This window comes from Ranitomeya variabilis, chromosome 3, assembly GCF_051348905.1.
Source record: "Ranitomeya variabilis isolate aRanVar5 chromosome 3, aRanVar5.hap1, whole genome shotgun sequence".
Lineage (NCBI taxonomy): Eukaryota > Metazoa > Chordata > Amphibia > Anura > Dendrobatidae > Ranitomeya > Ranitomeya variabilis.
The window spans coordinates 658,803,813-658,829,973 of NC_135234.1; the positions used below are offsets into that span (position 1 = coordinate 658,803,813).

At 41.9% G+C, this 26,161-nt stretch overlaps 1 protein-coding gene across 1 annotated transcript; it reads right to left on the reverse strand.

Annotated features, from left to right (window-relative positions):
- Window positions 1-790: 790 nt before the first annotated feature.
- Window positions 791-23,243, reverse strand: LOC143816881 (chymotrypsin-like elastase family member 1). Its single transcript, XM_077297827.1, has 8 exons — window positions 23,182-23,243; window positions 19,204-19,286; window positions 15,362-15,462; window positions 15,152-15,277; window positions 12,522-12,658; window positions 12,161-12,306; window positions 5,656-5,808; window positions 791-888 (listed from the first exon to the last, which is right to left on the reverse strand). Exons 1-8 carry the CDS (start codon window positions 23,219-23,221, stop codon window positions 871-873), a joined length of 804 nt encoding a protein of 267 aa, XP_077153942.1. The 5' UTR covers window positions 23,222-23,243; the 3' UTR covers window positions 791-870.
- Window positions 23,244-26,161: the final 2,918 nt, after the last annotated feature.

Sequence of the window (26,161 nt, forward strand, 5' to 3'; positions counted from 1 at the left end):
AACATCAGTGTCAGTCTGGTATGTGCTGATGTGCAGAGCAGAGGCCTGCAGAGAGCTGGCTGAGTGCATGGAGGCACAGGCCAGCGGAGCCAGCACCGAGGGCAGCTGAATAGCCTGGCACCCGCAGCGTATACAGCAATGCAAGTCGTCCATGGTATCTGGTCTCGTATGAGGACAGTCCTGTGCCTGAAGGTGAACCGAAGGTGGATGTCCTGTGCCCAAAAGAGTTAGATGTGGACAGTCATGTGCCCAGAAGTGTACCAGAGGTGGATGTCCTGCGCCTGAAAGAGGACTGACATGTGTAACGATTGCAAACAGGTGGATATGGTGCCCGGCTGCTATCCAGAGGATATCCTGGGCTGTGTACGGCTGTGTGAGTAAAGAGTCTGTGATACAGCGGTGCAGGACACCCACAGGAACTAGTCAGAGGAGGACTGGCATTTGTAGTGTCTGAAACATGTGAAGCTGTGTTTGGAGACTGTAATATGGCGTGTGGTCGCCCCACGGATACTGGACAAGGAGAGGTCTGGCGTGTTTTGGGACTGCAATCTAAAAGCCATATGATGTGTAGTGCTATGAAACGGGCACTGACATGAGATGCAACTGTATGTATTGAACTTTGATGACATGTACTATAAAATGCTATGCACCTTTATGTGTGAAGTAACACATTAAAGAGACCTTTGTGTTTGAACTTTGCGGGTCACTGCCTCTTCACTGCATACGGTGCTACCGCAGCATTACACAATGCTAAAAAAAAACTAGAAAACCTAAGTGACACACAAAGACATGAGAGGAATTAAAAATAACTTTTAATTTACGTTATAAACACGTTTTTGAGACATCACAGCAGCTGCCTCTTCATCATTTTTAGTTGGCATTGATATTCTGAAACAAATGAAAGAGAAGAATGAGATGCTCATTAGTAAACAAATGAATATACAAATAAAACTTTCTCATTGTATAACAAGATCTTTTTTTTCCTCGACTTGGTTAAGACTGTTTATTAGCAGCCACACAAACTATTCAAACACATATGTTATCTGTCCTAGAATGGTGGACTGGAGGAATGTTAACCATTGGTTATCATGACTGCCCGACAAAATTGAGCAAAATTGTCCTTTGGTGTCCCCAACCCCAAGGTTTTTGTTTTACAAATCCAGGGAAAATGCATGGTCAGGAGGCTATCTTTTTATCTCAGGAAAACTGATTTAGAATATGTGCACACAACAACATTTTTCAGTTAGATTGTGCCTGGATCCTGCTTGAATAAACACTAAAAATACTGACATCATGAGTGGCATCACTAATCTGAGTCTAGAGGGGTGATGCGGCTTCAGTGAGGTGAGCCAGCTGGTGCCCTTTGTGACTAAAGAGGTCACACATAGCTAAGACTAGCCATGTTGAAATCATTGAAGACCTGTAGACATTCCATAAAGGTTCATATGGTAATATGGCTCAATAGTATAGTGCCACCCTTCCTCCACATATTGCTGTATAGGCTTTGTCAGATGCCCTATGTGTGAGGATGTGTAGAAACATTGTGAGCACAGTTATGGGGTGGTGCTAAAGTTAGGTTCCCAGACCGTAGGTATAGTAAATATAAACCTAGCACTCAGCTTAAAGGCGTAGAAGGAGAATTTATTGCAGTACACAGAAAACGTTTCGGTTCATACGGAACCTTCAGTTAAACGGAAGACCGTAACGTGTGGTACAAAAGGCTGTAATGAGCATGTCGATGGGGCAAACGTGCCACCAGACGCGGAGTCCACCGCAAGTCACAGCCTTTTGTACCACATGTTACGGTCTTCCATTTAACTTAAGAAGGTTCCGTATGAACCGAAAGGTTTTCTGTGTACTGCAATAAATTCTCCTACGCATTTAAGCTGAGTGCTAGGTTTATATTTACTACTAGCTGAAGAGCCCGGCGTTGCCTGGGCATAGTAAATATCTGTGGTTAGTTATAGCACCTCACTTCTCTTATTTTCCCATCACGCCTCTCATTTTCCCCATCACATCTTTCATTTTCCCCCTCACATCTCTCATTTTCTCATATGAAAAGAAAAGAAAAAGCAAGGCCAAATAGAATGGGGATCACCAGACTATATAAATAAGTGCAATAAATACATCTTTATTCAGGTGTAACACTGGACAAAAAACACATTTAAAAACATCTAAAATCAGTTTAGAAACAACAGTGCCTACAATAAGGCGTGTGCCTATGAATAAACAAGGGGAGAAATGGAAAAGATATGATATGGGTGTGCAAAACAACAAAAATCCTCAGGATCCTATATGGACAGCATATATAAAACACATCCCTCAATAGAGAAATCACATATAGCCTCTAAGAATCACTGGTAGAACAAAGATATTAGTTGTATAAATGCATAGGCAAAGAATATATACAATATATTGGATAACAGAAAGGAGGACTGCTATCAATCCACAGTGTGTAGCAAATAGTGAATATATATAACTGAATACCACTCAAACATATGACAAAAGCTCAGGTGGTTCAGTATTCAAAGCATACACACATCAATGCCCACTAAAGCTGCTGCACTCCAAATAGGCCAGTCAACTACATGCAAAAGTATACACACCCATAGTCTCCCCACGAGCTCAAGAGCCGGAGGGTATAATAACCCAATATTAAAAATATATAGGCACAGCAAGGATGAACAAATACCCGACGCGTGTCGCCACTAGCGTGGCTTCATCAGGGGTATGATTTACGGTCATCATGACCGTAAATCATACCCCTGATGAAGCCACGCTAGTGGCGACACGCGTCGGGTATTTGTTCATCCTTGCTGTGCCTATATATTTTTAATATTGGGTTATTATACCCTCCGGCTCTTGAGCTCGTGGGGAGACTATGGGTGTGTATACTTTTGCATGTAGTTGACTGGCCTATTTGGAGTGCAGCAGCTTTAGTGGGCATTGATGTGTGTATGCTTTGAATACTGAACCACCTGAGCTTTTGTCATATGTTTGAGTGGTATTCAGTTATATATATTCACTATTTGCTACACACTGTGGATTGATAGCAGTCCTCCTTTCTGTTATCCAATATATTGTATATATTCTTTGCCTATGCATTTATACAACTAATATCTTTGTTCTACCAGTGATTCTTAGAGGCTATATGTGATTTCTCTATTGAGGGATGTGTTTTATATATGCTGTCCATATAGGATCCTGAGGATTTTTGTTGTTTTGCACACCCATATCATATCTTTTCCATTTCTCCCCTTGTTTATTCATAGGCACACGCCTTATTGTAGGCACTGTTGTTTCTAAACTGATTTTAGATGTTTTTAAATGTGTTTTTTGTCCAGTGTTACACCTGAATAAAGATGTATTTATTGCACTTATTTATATAGTCTGGTGATCCCCATTCTATTTGGCCTTGCTTTTTCTTTTCTTTTCATATGTCTTCTTCTTAGGTCAAGGTTGGATCCCAGTGTTCTATTTATTCTATGGTGCCCCCTCATTATATTATCTCTCATTTTCTCCCTCACACCTCTCATTTTCCCCCTCACTCCTCTTATTTTCCCCCTCACTCCTCTCATTCCCCCCTAACACTTGTCATTTCGACCTCACATCTGTCATTTTCCGATCACTCCACTATTTTCCCTCACTCCTCTCATTTTGCACTCACACCTTTTCATTTTCACCTCACACCTCTCATTTTCACCTCAGTATATACATGTTTGTCATCTCCCTTATATATAGTATACACCTGTATGTCATCTCCTGTATATAGTATATACCTGTATGTCATCTCCCCTGTATATAGTATATACCTGCTGTGTGTCATCTTCCCTGTATATAGTATATACCTGTATGTCATCTCCTCCTATATATAGTATATACCTGTATGTAATCTCCTCCTGTATATAGTATATACCTGTGTGTCATCTCACCTATATATATTATATATCTGTGTGTCATCTCCTCCTGTATATAGTATATACCTGTATGTCATCTCCTCCTATACATAGCATATACCTGTATGTCATCTCCTCCTGTATATACTATATACCTGTAGGTAATCTGCTCCTGTATATAGTATATACCTGTGTGTCATCTCTCCTGTATATACTATATATCTGTGTGTCATCTCCTCCTGTATATAGTATATACCTGTGTGTCATCTCCCCTGTAAATAGTATATATCTGTATGTCATCTCCTCCTGTATTAGACCTCGTTCACACGTTATTTGGTTAGTATTTTTACCTCAGTATTTGTAAGCTAAATTCGCAGCCTGATAAATCCCCAGCCAACAGTAAGCCCACCCCCTGGCAGTATATATTAGCTCACACATACACATAATAGACAGGTCATGTGACTGACAGCTGCCGTATTTCCTATATGGTACATTTGTTGCTCTTGTAGATTGTCTGCTTATTAATCAGATTTTTATTTTTGAAGGATAATACCAGACTTGTGTGTGTTTTAGGGCGAGTTTCGTGTGTCAAGTTGTGTGTGTTGAGTTGCGTGTGGCGACATGCATGTAGCGACTTTTGTGAGATGAGTTTTGTGTGGCGACATGCGTGTAGCAACTTTTTGTGTCGAGTTGCATGTGACAGGTTAGTGTAGCAAGTTGTGTGCAGCAAGTTTTGCGCATGGCGAGTTTTGCGCGTGGCGAGTTTTATGTGTGGTGCCTTTTGAGTATGTGCAAGTTTTGTGTGAGGCAACTCTTGCATGTGTTTCAACTTTTGTGCATGTGGCAATTTTTCCGCGTGTGCAAGTTTTGCGTGTGGCGAGTTTTCCATGAGGTGAGTTTTGCACGTGTGGCGAGTTTTGCATGTGGAGAGTTTTGCGCGTGGCGAGTTTTGAGCGGCGACTTTTGTGTTTCGACTTTTATGTGGCGAGGTTGGTGTATGTGTGGTGAAATGTGCGCTGAGGGTGGTATATGTGTTCGAGCACGTGGTAGTGTGTGGCGCATTTTGTGTGTGTGTTCATATCCCCGTGGTGGTGTGGTGATTATCCCATGTCGGGGCCCCACCTTAGCAACTGTACGGTATATACTCTTTGGCGCCATCGCTCTCATTCTTTAAGTCCCCCTTGTTCACATCTGGCAGCTGTTAATTTGCCTCCAACACTTTTCCTTTCATTTTTTCCCCATTATGTAGATAGGGGCAAAATTGTTTGGTGAATTGGAAAGCGCAGGGTTAAAATTTCACCTCACAACATAGCCTATGACGCTCTCGGGGTCCAGACGTGTGACTGTGCAAAATTTTGTGGCTGTAGCTGCGACGGTTCAGATGCCAATCCCGGACATACACACATACACACATACACACATTCAGCTTTATATATTAGATGTGTGAGGATGTCCTCCTTTTGAAGCAATGTTACTCAGCAAGTAGTATACGTCAGCACTGTATGGTGTGTGATGGGCATATGTAATACAAAAAAAAAAAGCCAGAACCTTTGAACGCCTGTCTATCAAATTCATGGTATACAGGTTCCTGTATTGTAACCTATTATGGTATAGAACAAAAAGGAACGTGTAATACATGAGTTCATGAGGCCTATATTTCCACTGATAAAACCTCCACAAGTCACCAAGGATGTCCAAGCTTGAAATTATTGATTGGATTCATGAACTAGAAGACTTTTATTGTAAATTGTAAACTTACATCAAAGATCCATCCAATGTAGGCAGAAACCCTGGTGAAGACCGTTGGTTTAAGGTAGGCATTGCACCCAAGAGATGACACAAAACTGGTCACACCATGAACTTCATAATAACCACTTCCTACTTGGCAATTGAGGGGGCCGCCAGAGTCGCCCTAAAATAACACAGTGAAGTTTACATTACTCAGATGATTAAAGTGTATCTTTTTTTCATACATCTGTAATACCTGTAAATATTGTATATGTTAGCAGAAACTGTCATCTTCCTTACCATCCAGCAGCATGTAGTTTCCCTTTCCTTGCCTGTTTGTGAACAGTCAGAAACAACTTCATGCACGTATGAGAGGGGAGAACCAGATATCTATGTGTTGCTCTACATAAGTATTCACAGTCCAAAATTATATATATCTCATGTATTGGTTATCTGAACTTCAAATAAAATGTAGTATTAGATATTGGTTGATGAATTTTTACTATGATATTGAACACTTACAACATATCACTGATGGAGCAGATACCATGTTCAGTGTTGTGGAGTGAGTGCACACTGCTCCCCGTGACATACCGCTACTGCATTAGAAGTCCCTCCTGCTAGATGGCGAAAGTCTGGAGCGGCAGGGCAAAATCTTGCAGCAGTGGCGCAACAGAGTGATCAGAGGGAATAGATACATTAGACAAAGGTTTTTAGAAACTAAATTGTATTGTATTGTGACTTTTTGGATGAGTTGTCACTTTATGCATGTAGTCATTATGGCAATACGGATATTTTTGGGAAGAATCCCAGGATCCTTATGTAGTTTCTTAGAGGAACCTGACAGGTCCCCCATGTCCTCCAACCCACCAGCATTTGTGTATTGGTTGCTAAATTAATGGTACCTGCCTAAACATTCCTTTACGGACGGAGACATACTTGTGATTTTAAAATCGGTACGAGTTTGTTCCTGTAAAGTCACATGAATGTTATGCAAGTGTCGTGCATTTTTTATGGGAGTACAACCCAATTTTTTACACCTAGCATCCGATTTACATTCAATTGCTATCCTATTGCAATGCGATATTAACATGAGCTTTTACATAGAGCAATGCTCTATCTCATTTATACATCGTTTTCAAAAGAAATATTCTTCAAAACACATACGTATATACAGCTCTGGCAAAAATTAAGAGACCACTGCAAAATGTTCAGTCTGTCTGATTTTTCTCTTTATAGGTATATTTTTGAGTAAAATGTAAATTGTTCATTTATTCTATAAACTTCTGACAACATGTCTCCGAATTTCCAAGCAATAAATTTTGTATGTTTTTTCTGAAAAGGAGAAATGTTCAAAATTTAAAAAAAAAACCCAGTGCATTCAGACCTCAAATAATGCAAAGAAAACAAGTTCATAATTATTTAGAAACAACAATACTAATGTTTTAACTCAGGAAGAGTTCAGAAATCAATATTTTGTGGAATTACCATGATTTTTAATCACAGCTTTCATGTGTCTTGGCATGCTTTCCACCAGTCTTTCACACTGCTTCTGGCTCAAAAATGTAAGCAGTTCTTCATTGTTTGATGGCTTGTGACTATCCATCATCCTCTTGATTACATTCCAGAGGTTTTCAATGGGGTTCAGGTCTGGAGATTGGGCTGCCCATGACAGGGTTTTGATGTGGTGGTCACTTATTTTTTGCCAGAGCTGTATATACACTCACCGGCCACTTTATTAGGTACACCATGCTAGTAACGGGTTGGACCCCTTTTGCCTTCAGAACTGCCTCAATTCTTCGTGGCATAGATTCAACAAGGTGCTGGAAGCATTCCTCAGAGATTTTGGTCCATATTGACATGATGGCATTACACAGTTGCCGCAGATTTGTCGGCTGCACATCCCAAAGATGCTCCATACAAGGCAGGATGGATCCATGCTTTCATGTTGTTTACGCCAAATTCTGACCCTACCATCCGAATGTCGCAGCAGAAATCGAGACTCATCAGACCAAGCAACGTTTTTCCAATCTTCTACTGTCCAATTTCGATGAGCTTGTACAAATTGTAGCCTCAGTTTCCTGTTCTTAGCTGAAAGGAGTGGTACCCGGTGTGGTCTTCTGCTGCTGTAGCCCATCTGCCTCAAAGTTCGACGCACTGTGCGTTCAGAGATGCTCTTAGGCCTACCTTGGTTGTAACGGGTGGCGATTTGAGTCACTGTTGCCTTTCTATCAGCTCGAACCAGTCTGCCCATTCTCCTCTGACCTCTGGCATCAACAAGGCATTTCCGCCCACAGAACTGCCGCTCACTGGATTTTTTTTCTTTTTCGGACCATTCTCTGTAAACCCTAGAGATGGTTGTGCGCGAAAATCCCAGTAGATCAGCAGTTTCTGAAATACTCAGGCCAGCCCTTCTGGCACCAACAACCATGCCACGTTCAAAGGCACTCAAATCACCTTTCTTCCCCATACTGATGCTCGGTTTGAACTGCAGGAGATTGTCTTGACCATGTCTACATGCCTAAATGCACTGAGTTGCCGCCATGTGATTGGCTGATTAGAAATTAAGTGTTAACAAGAAGTTGGACAGGTGTACCTAATAAAGTGGCCAGTGAGTGTATATACAGGGAGAGTTGAAAAACCAACAATTCATTTGCCGCATATAGTAAAATCACGTCAGGATCCGACAGGATAGATAGATTACATACAGTAAATACACATAGACTAGATAGATATATAGATGTCAGTGATGCCATTTTTTCAGAAAAAAAATAATTTAATAATCAAATACATGTACAGTAAGCTGCATGCACACTGTACTAATTGTATATGTCACTGACATCTACCGTGTATTTCTATTTATTCTATGTGTATTAACTGTATGTAATCCATCTATTCTATACTATCGGCTCCTGCAGTGATTTTACTGTATGCGGCTGCTGAATTACCGGCTTATCTATCTATCTATCTATCTATCTATCTATCTATCTATCTATCTATCTATCTATCTATCTATCTATCTATCTATTATATATATATATATATATATATATATATATATATATATATATATACAGTATACAGTATATATACATATACACTCACCGGCCACTTTATTAGGTACACCATGCTAGTAACGGGTTGGACCCCTTTTGCCTTCAGAACTGCCTCAATTCTTCGTGGCATAGATTCAACAAGGTGCTGGAAGCATTCCTCAGAGATTTTGGTCCATATTGACATGATGGCATCACACAGTTGCCGCAGATTTGTCGGCTGCACATCCCAAAGATGCTCCATACAAGGCAGGATGGATCCATGCTTTCATGTTGTTTACGCCAAATTCTGACCCTACCATCCGAATGTCGCAGCAGAAATCGAGACTCATCAGACCAAGCAACGTTTTTCCAATCTTCTACTGTCCAATTTCGATGAGCTTGTACAAATTGTAGCCTCAGTTTCCTGTTCTTAGCTGAAAGGAGTGGTACCCAGTGTGGTCTTCTGCTGCTGTAGCCCATCTGCCTCAAAGTTCGACACACTGTGCGTTCAGAGATGCTCTTAGGCCTACCTTGGTTGTGACGGGTGGCGATTTGAGTCACTGTTGCCTTTCTATCAGCTCGAACCAGTCTGCCCATTCTCCTCTGACCTCTGGCATCAACAAGGCATTTCCGCCCACAGAACTGCCGCTCACTGGATTTTTTTTCTTTTTCGGACCATTCTCTGTAAACCCTAGAGATGGTTGTGCGTGAAAATCCCAGTAGATCAGCAGTTTCTGAAATACTCAGACCAGCCCTTCTGGCACCAACAACCATGCCACGTTCAAAGGCACTCAAATCACCTTTCTTCCCCATACTGATGCTCGGTTTGAACTGCAGGAGATTGTCTTGACCATGTCTACATGCCTAAATGCACTGAGTTGCCGCCATGTGATTGGCTGATTAGAAATTAAGTGTTAACAAGAAGTTGGACAGGTGTACCTAATAAAGTGGCCAGTGAGTGTATATGCCACTGACATCTTTCTGTCTATCTATTCTATGTGTATATATCTTTTCTATCTATTCTATCCTGTTGGGTCCCAATGTGATTTTACTGTACGAGGCTGCTGAATTGCAGCTTTCAAAGGAGATCGGTGTGTCAAAATTGGACAGCGATCGCAGGGTCCGAGTGTTGTACAGTTTTTTTTCTCTCGCACCCATTGCATTCTATTGCTGAATGTGATCCGATTTACAATCGCAGCATGCTGCACATTTTTTCATGATCCGATCTGTAAAAAAAATCGCAGATGAACTTACAATGAAAGAATAACATTGGTCCTAACGGTGTTCCTCTTAGTGATCCTTATAGGATCATTTAATCGGTCGGTGACTCTGCGCCTATAAAATGCTTATTGGTATTGTTGAGATTATACAATTGTTTTTTCTCACTTTATATATTAGATTGATCCACTGTAGATATTTTACAAGGAATGGACAATCAGTGTGTTTCCAGGGGTTAACATTTACATACCCGACTCACCATTCGGTAACATTTCCCCTTTAATCACACCATGGTTACGATATAGATAACCAGTGGAGTGATGTTTGGCTGACACATGCGCAGTAAGAGTTATTTGCATCTCGCCCGGCCGATGCGCTCCGAAGACCGGATATCCGCTCTCGGCTTTTTTTCATAAACCGGAAGTACGTTACTTTCACATTGTAGTGCGCACTACGTAAAGATGGATGCACACAGACAGGTAGTAATGACGGTATTCTGTCAGGAGTATGGTATGCAGTTTTGCACAATGCCCATTCCTACTCCGCTGATGATTAAGAGACACAAAAGGCGTTGTGAGTAGTGTTGAGCGATACCGTCCGATACTTGAAAGTATCGGTATCGGAAAGTATCGGCCGATACCGGCAAAGTATCGGATCCAATCCGATACCGATACCCGATACCAATACAAGTCAATGGGACTCAAGTATCGGACGGTATTCCTGATGGTTCCCAGGGTCTGAAGGAGAGGAAACTCTCCTTCAGGCCCTGGGATCCATATTAATGTGTAAAAGAAAGAATTAAAATAAAAAATATTGCTATACTCACCTCTCCGACGCAGCCTGGAGCTTACCGAGGGAACCGGCAGCGTTGTTTGCTTAAAATTTGCGCGTTTCCTTCCTTACGTGAAGTCCCGGCTTGTGATTGGTCGCGTGCCGCCCATGTGGCCGCGACGCGACCAATCACAGCAAGCCGTGACGTAATTTCAGGTCCTTCAGGATTTTAAAATTACGTCACGGCTTGCTGTGATTGGTCGCGTCGCGGCCACATGGGCGACGCGACCAATCACAAGCCGTGACGTCACGGGAGGCAGGACAAGCGCGCAATTTAAAATGCGCGCGTGTCCAGCCTCCCGTGACGTCACGGCTTGTGATTGGTCGCGTCGCCCATGTGACCGCGACGCGACCAATCACAAAGCCGGAACGTAATTTTAAAATCCTGAAGGACCTGAAATTACGTCACGGCTTGCTGTGATTGGTCGCGTCGCGGCCACATGGGCGGCACGCGACCAATCACAAGCCGGGACTTCACGTAAGGAAGGAAACGCTCGAATTTTAAGCAAACAACGCTGCCGGTTCCCTCGGTGAGGTCCAGGCTGCGTCGGAGAGGTGAGTATAGCAATATTTTTTATTTTAATTCTTTATTTTACACATTAATGTTGTTTCGATACCGATACCCGATACCACAAAAATATCGGATCTCGGTATCGGAATTCCGATACAGCAAATATCGGCCGATACCCGATACTTGCGGTATCGGAATGCTCAACACTAGTTGTGAGGACTTCTGAGGAAGGACAGCCACTTACAAAAAAGGGCAATTAAAATATGTACTAAATCATCTCCTCCATCAGAGATGCCACTTTTGTGATGTCTGCAAATAATTTTTGGAAATGTGAACACTCCTGGTTGGGTCTCCTTCATGCGTGTTGCCTGTAGCAATAGGTCTCCGAGACCGTCAAGCTTCCACTTCCTTGGACTCAACTACCCGTGTTACTATCTGGGGGCGGCGCATGCTCAGATTGAGATCTCGACCATTTTCCCGGAGGCCACCGCATCACAGCAATGGATGTGCAGGGGCTCCGGGCTTTCAAAAAATGTCGACAGTGCCCCCGCACCACGAGCACCGCCAAACCTGCTGCACCAGTCTGGGATGAGAGTCATATCGCTGGAACAGCAAACACCCCCTGTGACCACACTCCACCAGCGCTGCCGATCCCCCTGGTTAGCTGAATTCAGACTGTAAGACAGACAACCATTTGACACATTCATTTTTTTCCCTATTTTCTTCTGAAAATTTGAGGTGCATCTTATGGCCCAGTGCGTCTTATAGTCCGAAAAATACGGTATTTCATAGTAAATACATGTCTTCACTAGAATAGACGTCAGGATAGATATTAGTCTGGGTTAACAATTTTTACTGTGAAATATGCATTTGTTATGATATGAATTTATACCATAATTGTAAAACATTTATATACATAATAAAAGAATGAAATATCTTACAAAGCATCCAGAGTGGATTCCATTGCCTCCAGCACACACCATGGTGTTCTTGACTGTGCTCCCCCAGTAGGAGTTGGTAGAGCAAACTTCATGTGACACCACAGGCAGCGGGGCCTGCTGAAGGATGGGTGCAACAGATCCATATGCTGTAATGCAAAGATTAACTCCATCAATTGTCCATAAGGCTGACAGCCCCAAACGGATACACTGCAACTAACACAGCAGTGGGGTGACTGGAGCCAAGAGGAGCCATGCTGCATAAATTTTCATTATGCAAGTTATAGTTGGATAAGACTACTCAATCCCATTAGCCGTCTCTTGCCGATACAACCTAACAACGTAAGCATTGGACCAAACTTACTGTCAGTGTAGCCCCATCCAGTAACAACGCATGGATGACCATTGGGAAGGATAGCACCGTCACCAGGTAGATAGGCAAGCTGGACAACTTGATTAAGAACAGCATGAGAAGCCAAACGGAGCACTGCAATATCAAAGCTACAAAGAAAATATGACAGCCGTGCTTAGGCCCGGTGAGTTTATGTGTGTCCAACTGACATGAAAGAATCATATAGAGAGATGTTCATGAACTCATATGACAAGTTTGTTTTTCAAAGGGTATTAGAGGGAACAAGGGGATCTGCAATCTTGGACCTAATTCTTACCAACAAGGAGGAAATGGTTGATTAAGTAAAGGTGGCTGGGAATTTAGGAGGCAGAAATCATGATATCCTTGAATTTTGAATTACAAGAGGAGGAAGACCTGCAAGGACTCAGTCTTTAAGGTTGGACTTCAGAAAGGCACATTTTAGTGGACTCAGAAAGAGGGTAGGACAGATCCAAGGACTGGATGTTCTAAAGGACAGAAATATCCAAGAAGGATATTTGATTTTGCTAAATCAAATTCTCACTGCTCAATCAGTAATAATCCCCCCAAAAGAAGGAAGAATTGAAAGCACTTAAAGAGACCAGGATGGATGAACACAGACCTTAATCACGTGTTAAAAAGGAAGAAAGAAATGTAAATCAAATGGAAAGATGGGGGCATATGTAAAGAAGAATATAATGCTGTTTGCAGGGCAAGTCTTAGAAGAGCTAAAGCCAGTAGTGAAGTAAGGCTTGCAAGGTAGACCAAAAGCAGTAAAAAAGGGTTTTGGGGGTATGTCAAAAGCAAAAGAAAAGTCAAAGATGCTACAGGATTTTTACAGGATGAAAAGGGTGAAGTGGTTAAAAATAATGTTGAGAAGGACAAACTCTTAAATTCCTATTTTGCCTTTGTGTTCTCTAAGAAAGCAATTGTAACATCTATTGATCTTCACGGCATCATCGAAGGAATAAACTAATCCACACTATCCATAAACAGAGAGATGGTGAGGAAATACTTAGCTAATTTCCATGAATTTAAATCTCCTGGTCCAGGTGAATTACATCCTAGGGTACTGAAAGAGTTAGCAGGGGAAATAGCAGAAGCAATAGTCAGAATCTTTAAAAAATCCTGGAGAACAAGCGAAGTCCCAGAAGACTGGAGAAGGGCAAATGTTGTTCCTATCTTCAAAAAAGGAAAGAAGACGGCTCAAGGAAATTACAGGCCAGTGAGCCTCACTTCTATACCAGGAAATATATTTGAACATATTATTAAACAGCATGTATTTACTGTAAGTGTAAGTACTTGGATAAGAATACAGTAATTAATCAGACCCAGCATGGGTTTGTAGCAAACAAGTCATGACTAATCTAATTTCCTTCAATGATGGAATCACTGACTGGGTGTCATGATTCCCAATGGCAGGGACATAGGCAAAAACAGGACTAGCTCTAGGAAGATGGAATCTAAGCTGACCGCGATGCTGAACCTAACGCACAACTACCAGTGGCCGGGGAACGTACCTGCGTTTTATCCCTAGACGTCTCGCACCAGCCGGAGATCTAGCTACCCCTACTAGAGGAAACACAGACCTGGCTTGCCTCCAGAGAAAACCCCAAAGTAATAGTAGCCCCCAACATATAATGACGGTTAGTTAAGAAGAAAACACATACGCAGTATGAATACAGGTTCAGCAAAGAGAGGCCCACTAACTAGATAGCAGAAAATACAAAAGTGGACTTCGCGGTCAACTCAAAACCCTACAAAATACCATCCTGAAATGACTTTAAACTCCGGTATCAACTCATGACACCGGAGTGGTCATTTCAGTTCACTAGAGCTTCCAGCAGCAAGATTAATATAAATGCACGCTGGACAAAAGGTACAAATGATCAAACTTATCTGACTCAGCAGACTTGGAGCAGGTAGCAAGTAACAGAGGAGCTCTGGTAACATTGATAGCCGGCAAGTAAATGAGTGAGAAGCCAGACTATATAGGAAACTCCCATTTCCTGATGGGAACAGGTGCACTGGAGATAGAAGACAGAAGTCAACCAGTACCACCAGTAGCCACCAGAGGGAGCCCACAAACAGAATTCACAACACTGGGTGGATCAGGGAAATGCGGTAGATATAGTATATCTCGACTTCAGCAAAGCATTTGATAAAGTATCTCATACTATTCTTATTGAAAAAATGACCAAGTATGGGATTGACAAGGCTACGGTTAGGTGGATTTATGACTGGCTCAGTGATTGTACTCAAAGAATGGTAATAAATGGTTGCACATCCAATTGGAAAAGTGTTTTAAGTGGGGTATCACAAGGCTCTGTCCTGACCCTAGTGTTGTTCAACATTTTTTATAAATGATCTAGATAAGGGAACTGAATATAAACTAATCAAGTTCGTAGATGATGCAAAGCTAGGAGGGATAGCTAACACTAGAGAAGACAGAGAAAGGATTTATAAGGATCTAAATATGCTTGAACAATGGACAGCGACTAATAGAATGGTATTTAACAGGGAGAAATGCAAGATTCTTCATCTGGGCAAGAAAAGCGAAAATTTCATCTAGAGCCTTAGAATGTATAGGTTGACTACTCATCTAAGCTTGACATTATCCATACCCAGCAGCTAGATTGTTTGCGTCCCATCCGGAATGGTAGATCACTTTATCCACACCAATAACCTGCTCAGTACCGTCACCTTGGTACAGATTGTGATCTCCAAGACCCACACGAAAAGTTGCTGACCTAATAGATAAATATGGGTGAAAACATGGTTTACAAATAGATACTTTATAGCAACAAAACTATTGTTAAAGCAACAAAACTCACCAGTCTACACAGTGAGCAGCTGTCAACACCCAGTTAGTACGGATCAGACTGCCCCCACAGGTGTGGTACCAATAACCACCAGAAAGATACTGCAGAGTAACCTTATGAAAAATACATGGATATGGAAAGTCATCACATTATCTAAATATCATACTGTTTGGCATTGCAGCCAGTTTTAGCCTATATGGCAAATCTTTTTTGTTTTATTCATTTTTTTTGCCATTTTCCATGAGCCTTAACTTTTTTTTGGCACCATAGACATACAAGGGATTGTTATTTATGGGATGAGTTGTGTTTGTCAATGACAACATTTTGGGGTATATGTAACTTATTAGCAAACTTTTATTAAGTTTTCATTGAATGGAATATAGACAAAACAGCAATTCTGCCAGTTATCTTTTTGCTTTTTAAAATTTTTGCTATTTTTTGTGCTGCTTTGTACAATCATAATAACCTCAAGAAAGAGAAAATGCAAGCCGAAAAATAGTAAAGTCATTTTTATTGCATTATAAAACAGAAAAGACACAAAATACACACATAATAATATTGAAACTTGGTATACAGTGTGTACGGAAAGTATTCAGACCCCGGTAAATTTTTTCACTCTTTGTTTCATTGCAGCCATTTGGTAAATTCAAAAAAGTTCATTTTTTTCACATTAATGTACACTCTGCACCTCATCTTGACTGAAAAAAACAGAAATGTAGTTCCACTCCTACATTGGAGTCTAGCTGTGTTTAATTAAACTGATAGGACTTGATTTGGAAAGGCACACACCTGTCTATGTAAGACCTCACAGCTCACTGTGCATGTCAGACCAAATGAGAATCATGAAGTCAAAGGAACTGGCCAAAGAGCTCAGAGACAGAATTGTGGCAGGGCACAGATCTGTCCAAGGTTACAACTAGTGTTGAGCGATACCATCCGATACTTAAAAGTATCGGTATCGGAAAGTATCGGCCGATACCGGCAAAGTATCGGATCTAATCCGATACCGATACCCGATACCAATACAAGTCAATGGGACTCATGTATCGGACGGTATTCCTGATGGTTCCCAGGGTCTGAAGGAGAGGAAACTCTAATTCAGGCCCTGGGAACCATATTAATGTGTAAAATAAAGAATTAAAATAAAAAATATTGCTATACTCACCTCTCCGACGCAGCCTGGACCTCACCGAGGGAACCGGCAGCGTTCTTTGCTTAAAATGCGCGCTTTTCCTTCCGTGACGTCACGGCTTCTGATTGGTCGCGTGCCGCCCATGTGGCCGCGACGCGACCAATCACAGCAAGCCGTGACGTAATTTTCAGGTCCTTCCAGGCATTCAGTATTTTAAAATTACGTTCCGGCTTTGTGATTGGTCGCGTCGCGGTCACATGGGCGACGCGACCAATCACAAGCCGTGACGTCACGGGAGGCAGGAGACGCGCGCATTTTTAAAATTACGTCACGGCTTGTGATTGGTCGCGTCGCCCATGTGACCGCGACGCGACCAATCACAAAGCCGGAACGTAATTTTAAAATACTGAATGCCTAGAAGGACCTGAAAATTACGTCACGGCTTGCTGTGATTGGTCGCGTCGCGGCCACATGGGCGGCACGCGACCAATCAGAAGCTGTGACGTCACGGAAGGAAGGAAAAGCGCGCATTTTAAGCAAAGAACGCTGCCGGTTCCCTCGGTGAGGTCCAGGCTGCGTCGGAGAGGTGAGTATAGCAATATTTTTTATTTTAATTCTTTATTTTACACATTAATGTTGTTTCGATACCGATACCCGATACCACAAAAGTATCGGATCTCGGTATCGGAATTCCGATACAGCAAATATCGGCCGATACCCGATACTTGCGGTATCGGAATGCTCAACACTAGTTACAACAGAATTTATGCAGTACTCAAGGTTCCTAGGTGCACAGTGGCCTCCATAATTCTTAAATGGAAGAAGTGTGGGACCACCAGAAGTCTTCCTAGACCTGGCTGTCCAGCTAAACTGAGCAATCGTGGGAGAAGAGTCTTGGTGAGAGAGGTAAAGAAGAACCCCAAGATCACTGTGGCTGAACTCCTGAGATGCAGTAGGGAGATGGGAGAAAGTTTCGCAAAGTCAACTATCACTCCACCAGTCGGGCCTTTAAGGCAGAGCAGCCTGACGGAAGCCTCTCCTCAGTGCAAGACATACAGTATGAAAGCCTGCATAGAGTTTGCTAAAAAACACATGAAGGACTCCCAGACTATGAGAAATAAGATTTTCTGGTCTGATGAGATGAAAATAGACCTTTTTGGTGATAATTCTAAGTGGTATGTGTGGAGAAAACCAGGCACTGCTCATCACCTGCCCAATACAATCCCAACAGTGAAACATGGTGGTGGCAGCATCATGCTATTGGGTGTTTTTCAGCTGCAGGGACAGGATGACTGGTTGTCATTGAAGGAAGCATGAATGCGGCCAAGTACAGAGATATCCTGGATGAAAACCTCTTCAAGAGTGCTCTGGATCTCAGACTTGGCCGAAGGTTCACCTTCCAACAAGACAATGACCCTAAGCACACAGCTAAAATAACAAAGGAGTGGCTTCAGAACAACTCTGTGACCATTCTTGACTGGCCCAGCCAGAGCCCTGACCTAAACCCAATTGAGCATCTCTGGAGAGACCTGAAAATGGCTGTCCACCAATGTTGGCCATCCAACCAGATGGAACTGGAGAGGATCTGCAAGGAAGAATGGCAGAGGATCCCCAATCCAGGTGTGAAAAACTTGTTGCATCATTCCCAAGAAGACTCATGGCTGTACTAGCTCAAAAGGGTGGTTCTACTCAATATTATTATTATTATTATTTATTTATATAGCACCATTAATTCCATGGTGCTGTACATGAGAAAGGGGTTACATACAGGGTTATAGATATCATTTACAGTAAACAGGTTTACAGTGACACACTGGTACAGAGGGGAGAGAACCCTGTCCTTGCGGACTTACATTCTATGAGATACTGAGCAAAGGGTCTGAATACTTATGACCATGTGATATTTCAGTTTTTCTTTTTTAATAAATTAGCAAAAATTACTACATTTCTGTTTTTGTTCAGTCAAGATGGGGTGCAGAGGGTACATTAATGAAAAAAAATGAACTTTTTTGAATTTACCAAATGGCTGCAATGAAACAAAGAGTGAAAAATGTAACGGGGTATGAATACTTTCCATACCCACTGATTATAAAACAATGAACTAATCGTAGCAAAACTCCTGTAGTATATAAATATCCTGAATATATCAAAATGTATAATTAAATATTAAAGGTCACATGCCTTACACATTCATATATAGGCAAATTTTAATCGGTAAGTATAGCACGCCGTTTTACCTTTTTTGTAGGCACAAATCATGCATCCACAGGGACTCGAACATAATATACGAGCACGCCCAGATGCTCGGACAACACCCGAAAATGCTCAGATAAGATGTTATCCAAGCACGTACTCTCATCACTAACTCCTTATCCATGAGACACTACAGTCCACAGGGTAGCTTAATTGAATGAAATGTGATTTTAGATTTAATTTCCTAATTATGACTTTTTTGGAGGGAGGAAAAACTATTTCAATTGTCACCTTAGGAAGAAGAAGCAGCCTTTATCTTGCTTGTCAGTGTTTACAGCCTACCACAACCTTCTTCCATTGGGTTATTAATATATACTGTATTTGTTTGCTTACATATAGTCTTTATATTCTGCAGTGCTTTACAGACATCATTGTTCCTATTGGGACTCACGATTTAAATTGCCTATCAGTATGTCAGAGTGACCTTCTATTTTATAACCTTAAATTCAGTGATAGAATCGACAGTTACCTGCCAAGGCCAACTGTTTTTAACAACATCCGTTCCTCCTACAACACGTCCATTCTTGTCTGCAAAGTCTTCTTGACACTGACCTGAGAAAATAGAGATTGTCTACATTTAATTTTGACTAAATGTAAATGTTCTTTCAATGAAAAAGAAACAACATAAAGCAATTCCAAGACTATGCTGCCTTTAATGTATATTTTCTATAAAATTTCCAATATATTGTGATCAAAGATGTGAATCTATTAGATACTATTTCAATGTAGACAACAGACATAGTTCTAAAGCGTCTTATTTCTATCAATCTACACCTACGAATTCTATTTGAATTTGACATTGAATCCTTTGTGAATTCTGAAATGATACAGCGTTACCGTAACTTTACATCTAACTGTCGTCCTAAGGAAAATGAGATATTCTAATGCATTGTGTTATATAACAATATATACTGAATGTATGTTATAGTGATCTATATGTAAATAGCTAATGTGTCAGCATAGAAAAGATATAGATTTTGTCAGTCTGATACCCAATATAAACTTTTTCATAGAACAAAATATTCCTAAATAAAATGTCCTCGTCCTTCTGAAGACACTATTTGTATTATTAACTCCTTAGTGACAGAGCCACTTTGGTACTTAATGACCAAGCTAATTTTTACAATTCTGACCACTTTCACGTTATGAGGTTATAGCTCTGGAACGCTTCAACGGATCCTGGTGATTCTGAGACTGTTTTTTCGTTACATATTGTACTTCATGATAGAGGTAAAACATTATTTATATGACTTGCATTTATTTATAAAAAAATGGAAATTTGGCAAAAACTTTGAAAATGTACCAATTTTCAAACTTTTAATTTTTGTGCCCTTAAATCAAAGAGTCATATTGCACAAAATAGTTAATAAATAAGATTTTCTACTTTACATCAGCACAATTTTGGAAACATATTATTTTTTTGTTAGGACGTTATAAGGGTTAAAAGTTGACCATCGATTTCTCATTTTTCCAGCAAAATTTACAAAACCATTTTTTTAGGGACCACCTCACATTTGAAGTGAGATTGAGGGTCAATATAACAGAAAATACCCAAAAGTTACACCATTCTAAAAACTGCACCCCTCAAGGTGCGCAAAACCACATTCAAGAAGTTTATCAACCCTTCAGGAGACTTTTTGAATACAAAATTGGCTGGAATCAATGGCAGGTGCCATGTCGTGTTTGGAGACCCCCTGATGTACCTAAACAGTGGAAACCCCCACAATTCTAACTCCATCCCTAACACAGCCCTAACCCCTACCCTATCCCCAACACACCCCTAACCCTAATTCCAACCCTAACCATAACCCTAACAACAACCCTAACACCAACACCTTGTCGGGAAGGAATTTTTTTCCCCATGGTGGAGTTACTCTTTGCCACATGGTTTTTTTTTGCCTTCCTCTGGATCAACATGTTAGGGCATGTTAGGTTAGGCTATGGGTTGAACTAGATGGACTTAAAGTCTTCCTTCAACCTCAATAACTATGTAACTATGTAACTATGTAACACCACCCTAACCACAACACCACAACCCTAACCCCAACACAACCCTAGCCTCAACCCTAACCCTAGCCCCAACCATAACCCTAGCCCTTGCTCTAACCCTAGCCCCAACCCTATCCCTAGCCCAACCCTAACAATAGCTCTAACCCCAACCCTATTCCTAGCCCCAACCCTAACCCTAGCCTAACCCTATCCCTAGCCTAACCCTATCCCTAGCTCTAACCCCAACCCTATTCCTAGCCCCAACCCTAACCCTAGCCCAATCCTAACCCTAGCCTAACCCTATCCCTAGCTCTAACCCCAACTCTATCCTAGCCCCAACCCTAACTATAACCCCAACCCTAACCCAAGCCCCAACCCTAATCCTAATGGAAATTATTTTTATCTTATTATTTTTACCTAACTAAGGGGGTGATGAAGGGGGGTTTGATTTACAATTTTTTTAAATTTTGATCACTGTGATAGGGTCTATCACAGTGATCAAAATGAACCAATAGGAAAAATCTCCTATTGTTGCCAGGTGCTGGCCGGCAGATCTCAGCGGGCGCACTGCACATGCACCCACCATTTTCTTCCCGGAAGAAGACGCTAAGGGACGAGGAACAGGACCGGGGGATGCAGGAGGTGCCAGAGGTAGCAGGAGGCTTGAGTGACTCCATTTCTCTCTCCTCTGATGTGCTGGATCATATCAGAAGAGAGATAAATAAATGGGAAATCTGCCTCTTTTTTTTTGCGGTTGCCGTTATTTGTTGAATAACGGCGATCTCAACACTTGGTACTGTAAAACCCGACCCGAATCATGTTTTTTGGGGTCTTGGCTACAGGAGATTTTCTGACCCTGGGGGGCACTATAACCTTATTTCTCAGCGCTGTTAAAAAGCAGCGCTGAGGAAAAAGTACCCTAAACTGCCACCGTTAAAGGTGTATCAGCGGTTGTTAAGCGGTTAATAGATATAGGAGACTGTGAATAAAGAGGGAATGTAGGGATATGTGTACACAACATCGTTAAGATGCCGACGCATGCACATCGCATTTGAAGCAGCAGACACTTTGGGAAAATGCTGGCAGTGTTTTCCCTGAAGAGTCTTTTCTGGCGTCCTACTGGATGTCTTTTGGCGACTTCCAAGCAAAAGCAGAGTAATAGACCAATCACTTCTTTTAGCTGCTTCATGATTTTCAAAGCCTGAAATGGTTAAATGAATTACAAAAGACAGGACACATACACAGCAAGATAGTTTGACATTGCAATACATATATGCAGTTCTGTTTTTTTTAGCCTTTTTTCACTTGTGTTCCAGGCCAGCCAGAATCCAAATAATAAAGACTTTTAATGTACATACTCTAAGAATGATCAGAAGTGGGGACAAGATCAAGAACGGGCTCGGTAAAACGTATTCACTAGGCATGCCAGACTTTGTAGCCGGCATAAATACCTTTACAATAAAAAACGGATTCTCACCTAAATTAATTTACTTAAAATAAAGCGCTATGGCAGATATACTGGAATGCTGAACGCTACGGCTGCCCCCTATCTACCCTTAGATTAATGATGGTTAAACCTTTAGCCACATTAGTGGCAAGAGATGTGCCACCTTATACCTTGTGTAGCATGCAATACATGTATGTCCACAGCGAACAGTGCCACTCATTGCTCAGACTGGCATTGTGCTGAGGGCAGTGGTGGCAGAAGTCAAGCTTTGCAAGCCTTTCGCAGCATGGAAGACATTAATCTAATGATCAGTGCAAAGTCCATATCTACAAATAGCCAGTAAGTGTTACAAAGCAGACTGGATAATACTCATCTATAACAGTACCTGGAGAATTTGACTATGCTAAGAAGATAAAAGGGGTTGTCCCACAAACAAAGTTCATTTTAATCAATTGATCTTATAATAATAATAATAATTTCCACATTTTAAAGTGCTAAAAAATGTTCCTGTGCTGAGATAATCACATAAATGGGCCTCTGTTGTGTACTATGTAATGACTGTGTCTGGGACATGGTCTGATCATACCACATCTCCTGGGCCGGGGGTGGGGGAATAAAAAAGTATACAGATATTAGAGCATGGGATCACAAATATCTTTCTTTGAGGTAACACATTTTTTAAAAACATGTAGGGAAAAGCTTTACCTCACCAAAAGAATCAGCTGTGATCCCCAGCTGTAATGTCTGTATACACTCTTGCTTCCTCCCCTGCCCAGGAGCTGTGGTATGATCAGACCATCTTCCTGTACGATCAGACACAGCCATTACACAGCAGGGGCACATTTATAAGATTATCTCAGCACAGGCACATTTTTTCTAAACACATCCAATTGTGGAAATTATTATTATTCAAAGATGTATTAATTAAAATTAATTTTAAATTTAATTTTGTTCGTGGGAAAACCCTTTTAGGTTTATCTCCTTTGTATAATACTATAAAAGAAATCTTACCAAGGAGAACAAGAGAAGCTAGTAACAGAAGACGAAACATTTTGCGGCTTGTGTCTGTAAAATGCTGTATGTCATAGGAGAGCCTGTATTTATAAGGAAGTAGCTCTATACTATAACTAATGAGAACATTTGCAGGTGTCCCTAATGGTGTATTTGATCTTTGACTGTTACTTTTTTTAGATCATCTCACAAACCTTGACAATCATGAGAAATGTTAGGAACAGTATACATAGAAGCAGTGAGAAATTACTGTATACATAGCTGGCTGCCATAATAAACTTGTTTACCTACTTTGGCCAACTATTTGGTCTAAAGCAGCTAAAACTTCAATTTGTATCCTGTATAAAGAAAATCAATACAAGATTCTCATATTTTGGTATCATACTCCAGAACTCCTAAATAAAATGAATCCAGAATTCCAAATGTCTACTTGCACTATGGGTTCCCTGTTGCTACTTTACCACTTATCTTCCGGTCATGTGCTAATTTAGATTCTGGGAAATAGTCAAGTCCTTTGGTGCCTCCCTTTAATTTTTCCCTAGTGACAAATCTCCCCTTCCCAGAGAGAAAGTAACTGTAATGCATAGTGTTGTTAAGGTGGTCTGCCCAGCAACATACGGTAGGAACAGGCATAGTTAAAGTTTGCGACTAGCACGTAATGGGAGGGACAAGTCCCAGTATAAAGGGATTGCTTCCTAGTCAGATAGGGAAGTACCGTAACCAAGGTCAAGTTCAAGGGCAGTGGACTCCTAGTGCCAGCAAGAACCTATCATTCGGGTCAGTGGGAGGCCTGTTTGGAATCCCTTTCAGACATTTTTACAACATACGGAGCTCAAGGCTCGATACAGGTACTACAAATAAATTCAAAAAGTAGGCATAGAAATGCAGCACTCACCCATATCCTTTGAATTTTAAAGTCCTTTATTCCACACACATGGACATCATTCTTCGCAGTGAGCAGGTAAAAACAGGAGTTAAAACAGGGGAGAAGAGAAACAACGAACTACGGCCGTTTTGCATCTTAACTGACACTTCTATGGACTTGTAGAAGTTGTATATGGACAGCCATACCAATATTTGCAGATCAAAAAGTTGATGCCTCTTTACTCCTCTACAGGTACTGCGAATAGTGCCTTATCTTCTGGCATACAGGGGACGATGGATGGGGAAGATTTTGGATGTACTGAAGAACTGAACATGAAATCCCTGGGCCTGATAGAACCAGAAAATGTAGGGATAGTCCAGGAGGAGTTGTTGCCCAATACTGTGTGTTACAATCTGATGAACTTGAACTGTGTCTAGTAAATGTTTGGTTGATAAAACAAACTGGGTGTCCCCTGAGCAGGGCCGGCATTAGGGGCAGCCAGCCCAGGCATCTCCACCAGGGGCCCCCAGCCAGCCACTGTACTATACTGTGTGTGGGGGCTGCATTATACTGTGTGTGGGGAGGCTGCACTATACTGTGTGTGTGGGGAGGCTGCACTATACTGGGTGTGGGGAGGCTGCATTATACTATGTGTGGGAGGGCTGCACTACACTGTGTGTGGGGGGCTGGACTATACTGTGTGTTGAGAGGCTGCACTATACTGTGTTTGGGGGCTGCACTATACTGTGCGTGGGAAAACTGCACTGTACTGCATGTGGGGGCTTCACTATACTATGTGGGGCCTTCACTATGCTGTGTGAGGGCTGCACTATATAGTGTGTGGGGCTGCACTTACTGTGTGTGGGGAGGCTGCACTATACTGCGTGTGGGGATGCTGCACTATACTGTGTGGGGGGGTTGCACTATACTGCGTGTGGGCAGGCTGCACTGTACTGTGTGTGTGTGTTTGTGTAGGCGACTGAATTATACTGTGGGGGCTGAATTATACTCTGACGGGGCTGCATTATACTCTGGTGGGGCTGCATTATACTGTGTGTGTGGGGGGCTGCATTATACTCTGTGGGGGCTGCATTATACTCTGAGGGGGCTGCATTAAACTCCGAGGGGGGCTGTATTATACTCTATCAAGGACCATGGGGAGTGAATTATACAATATGTACTATATGGGACCTGCATTATACTGTATCGAATACTATTTGTACCAGGGCAAATGCCAGAAGGGCCTGTCTGATTATGGGCCGCCTTGCCTGCTATGTTGTTAACAGAATCGGTGTTCTCAAGATACCCATACTGTTAAGAGTTGTGATGGAGCACAAAGTTGCTGACTCCATCACTTACCCCAGCAGGCCACGGGTAGTATTAGAAATATTGGTCTTGTAGTAAATCTTGCTTTCCTCCATCCAGGGTAATATTAGTAATATATCCCATCTGGTTAATGGGGACGGGACAACATGGGACTGTGTGATTTAAATTGCCAGGGCTGAATATCAGCCCCAGTCCGTACCTGATTTGTACCCATCATTCTTCTTCAGCCAGAGTAAAGAGGCCGGGAAACAAGCGTTGAACGATTTCATTATTGACGATCAAGCTCGTTTAACGGCCTTGTCTCTGCGCATTTTAATACAACAGAAATGTTTGTGTGATGGTGCAATATGTGAGCATTTGAGGCCCCACTTTAAACTTTTGCCCAGGGCCCCACTTTATCTAAAACCGGCTCTGCGCCCTGAGTTATGTGCGGCAGCTCCTGAATATGGAGGCAAGGAGACAGAGGAGACCTGCGGCTTACAAGTGAGTGAGAGATACACCCCACACAAGACAGCACATTGAGACTGGGACACAATTTTCCTGTAATGTGCCAGGGAGTTATGGAGCAGTAGCTCATGAATGGCTACCAACCTCTTGCACCTTGCATTAGGGAGATGGGCAAAAACTCCTCTAAACTACTTTTGCGCTTTTTACCCGCAGCCGGATGTTTGCTAGTTTGTTGCTGGAAGCAGGTCTCTCCTCCTTTACATCAAGAATGGGCAGCACGGTGGCGCAGTGGTTAGCACAGCAGCCTTGCAGCGCTGGAGTCCTGGGTTCTAATCCCACCTT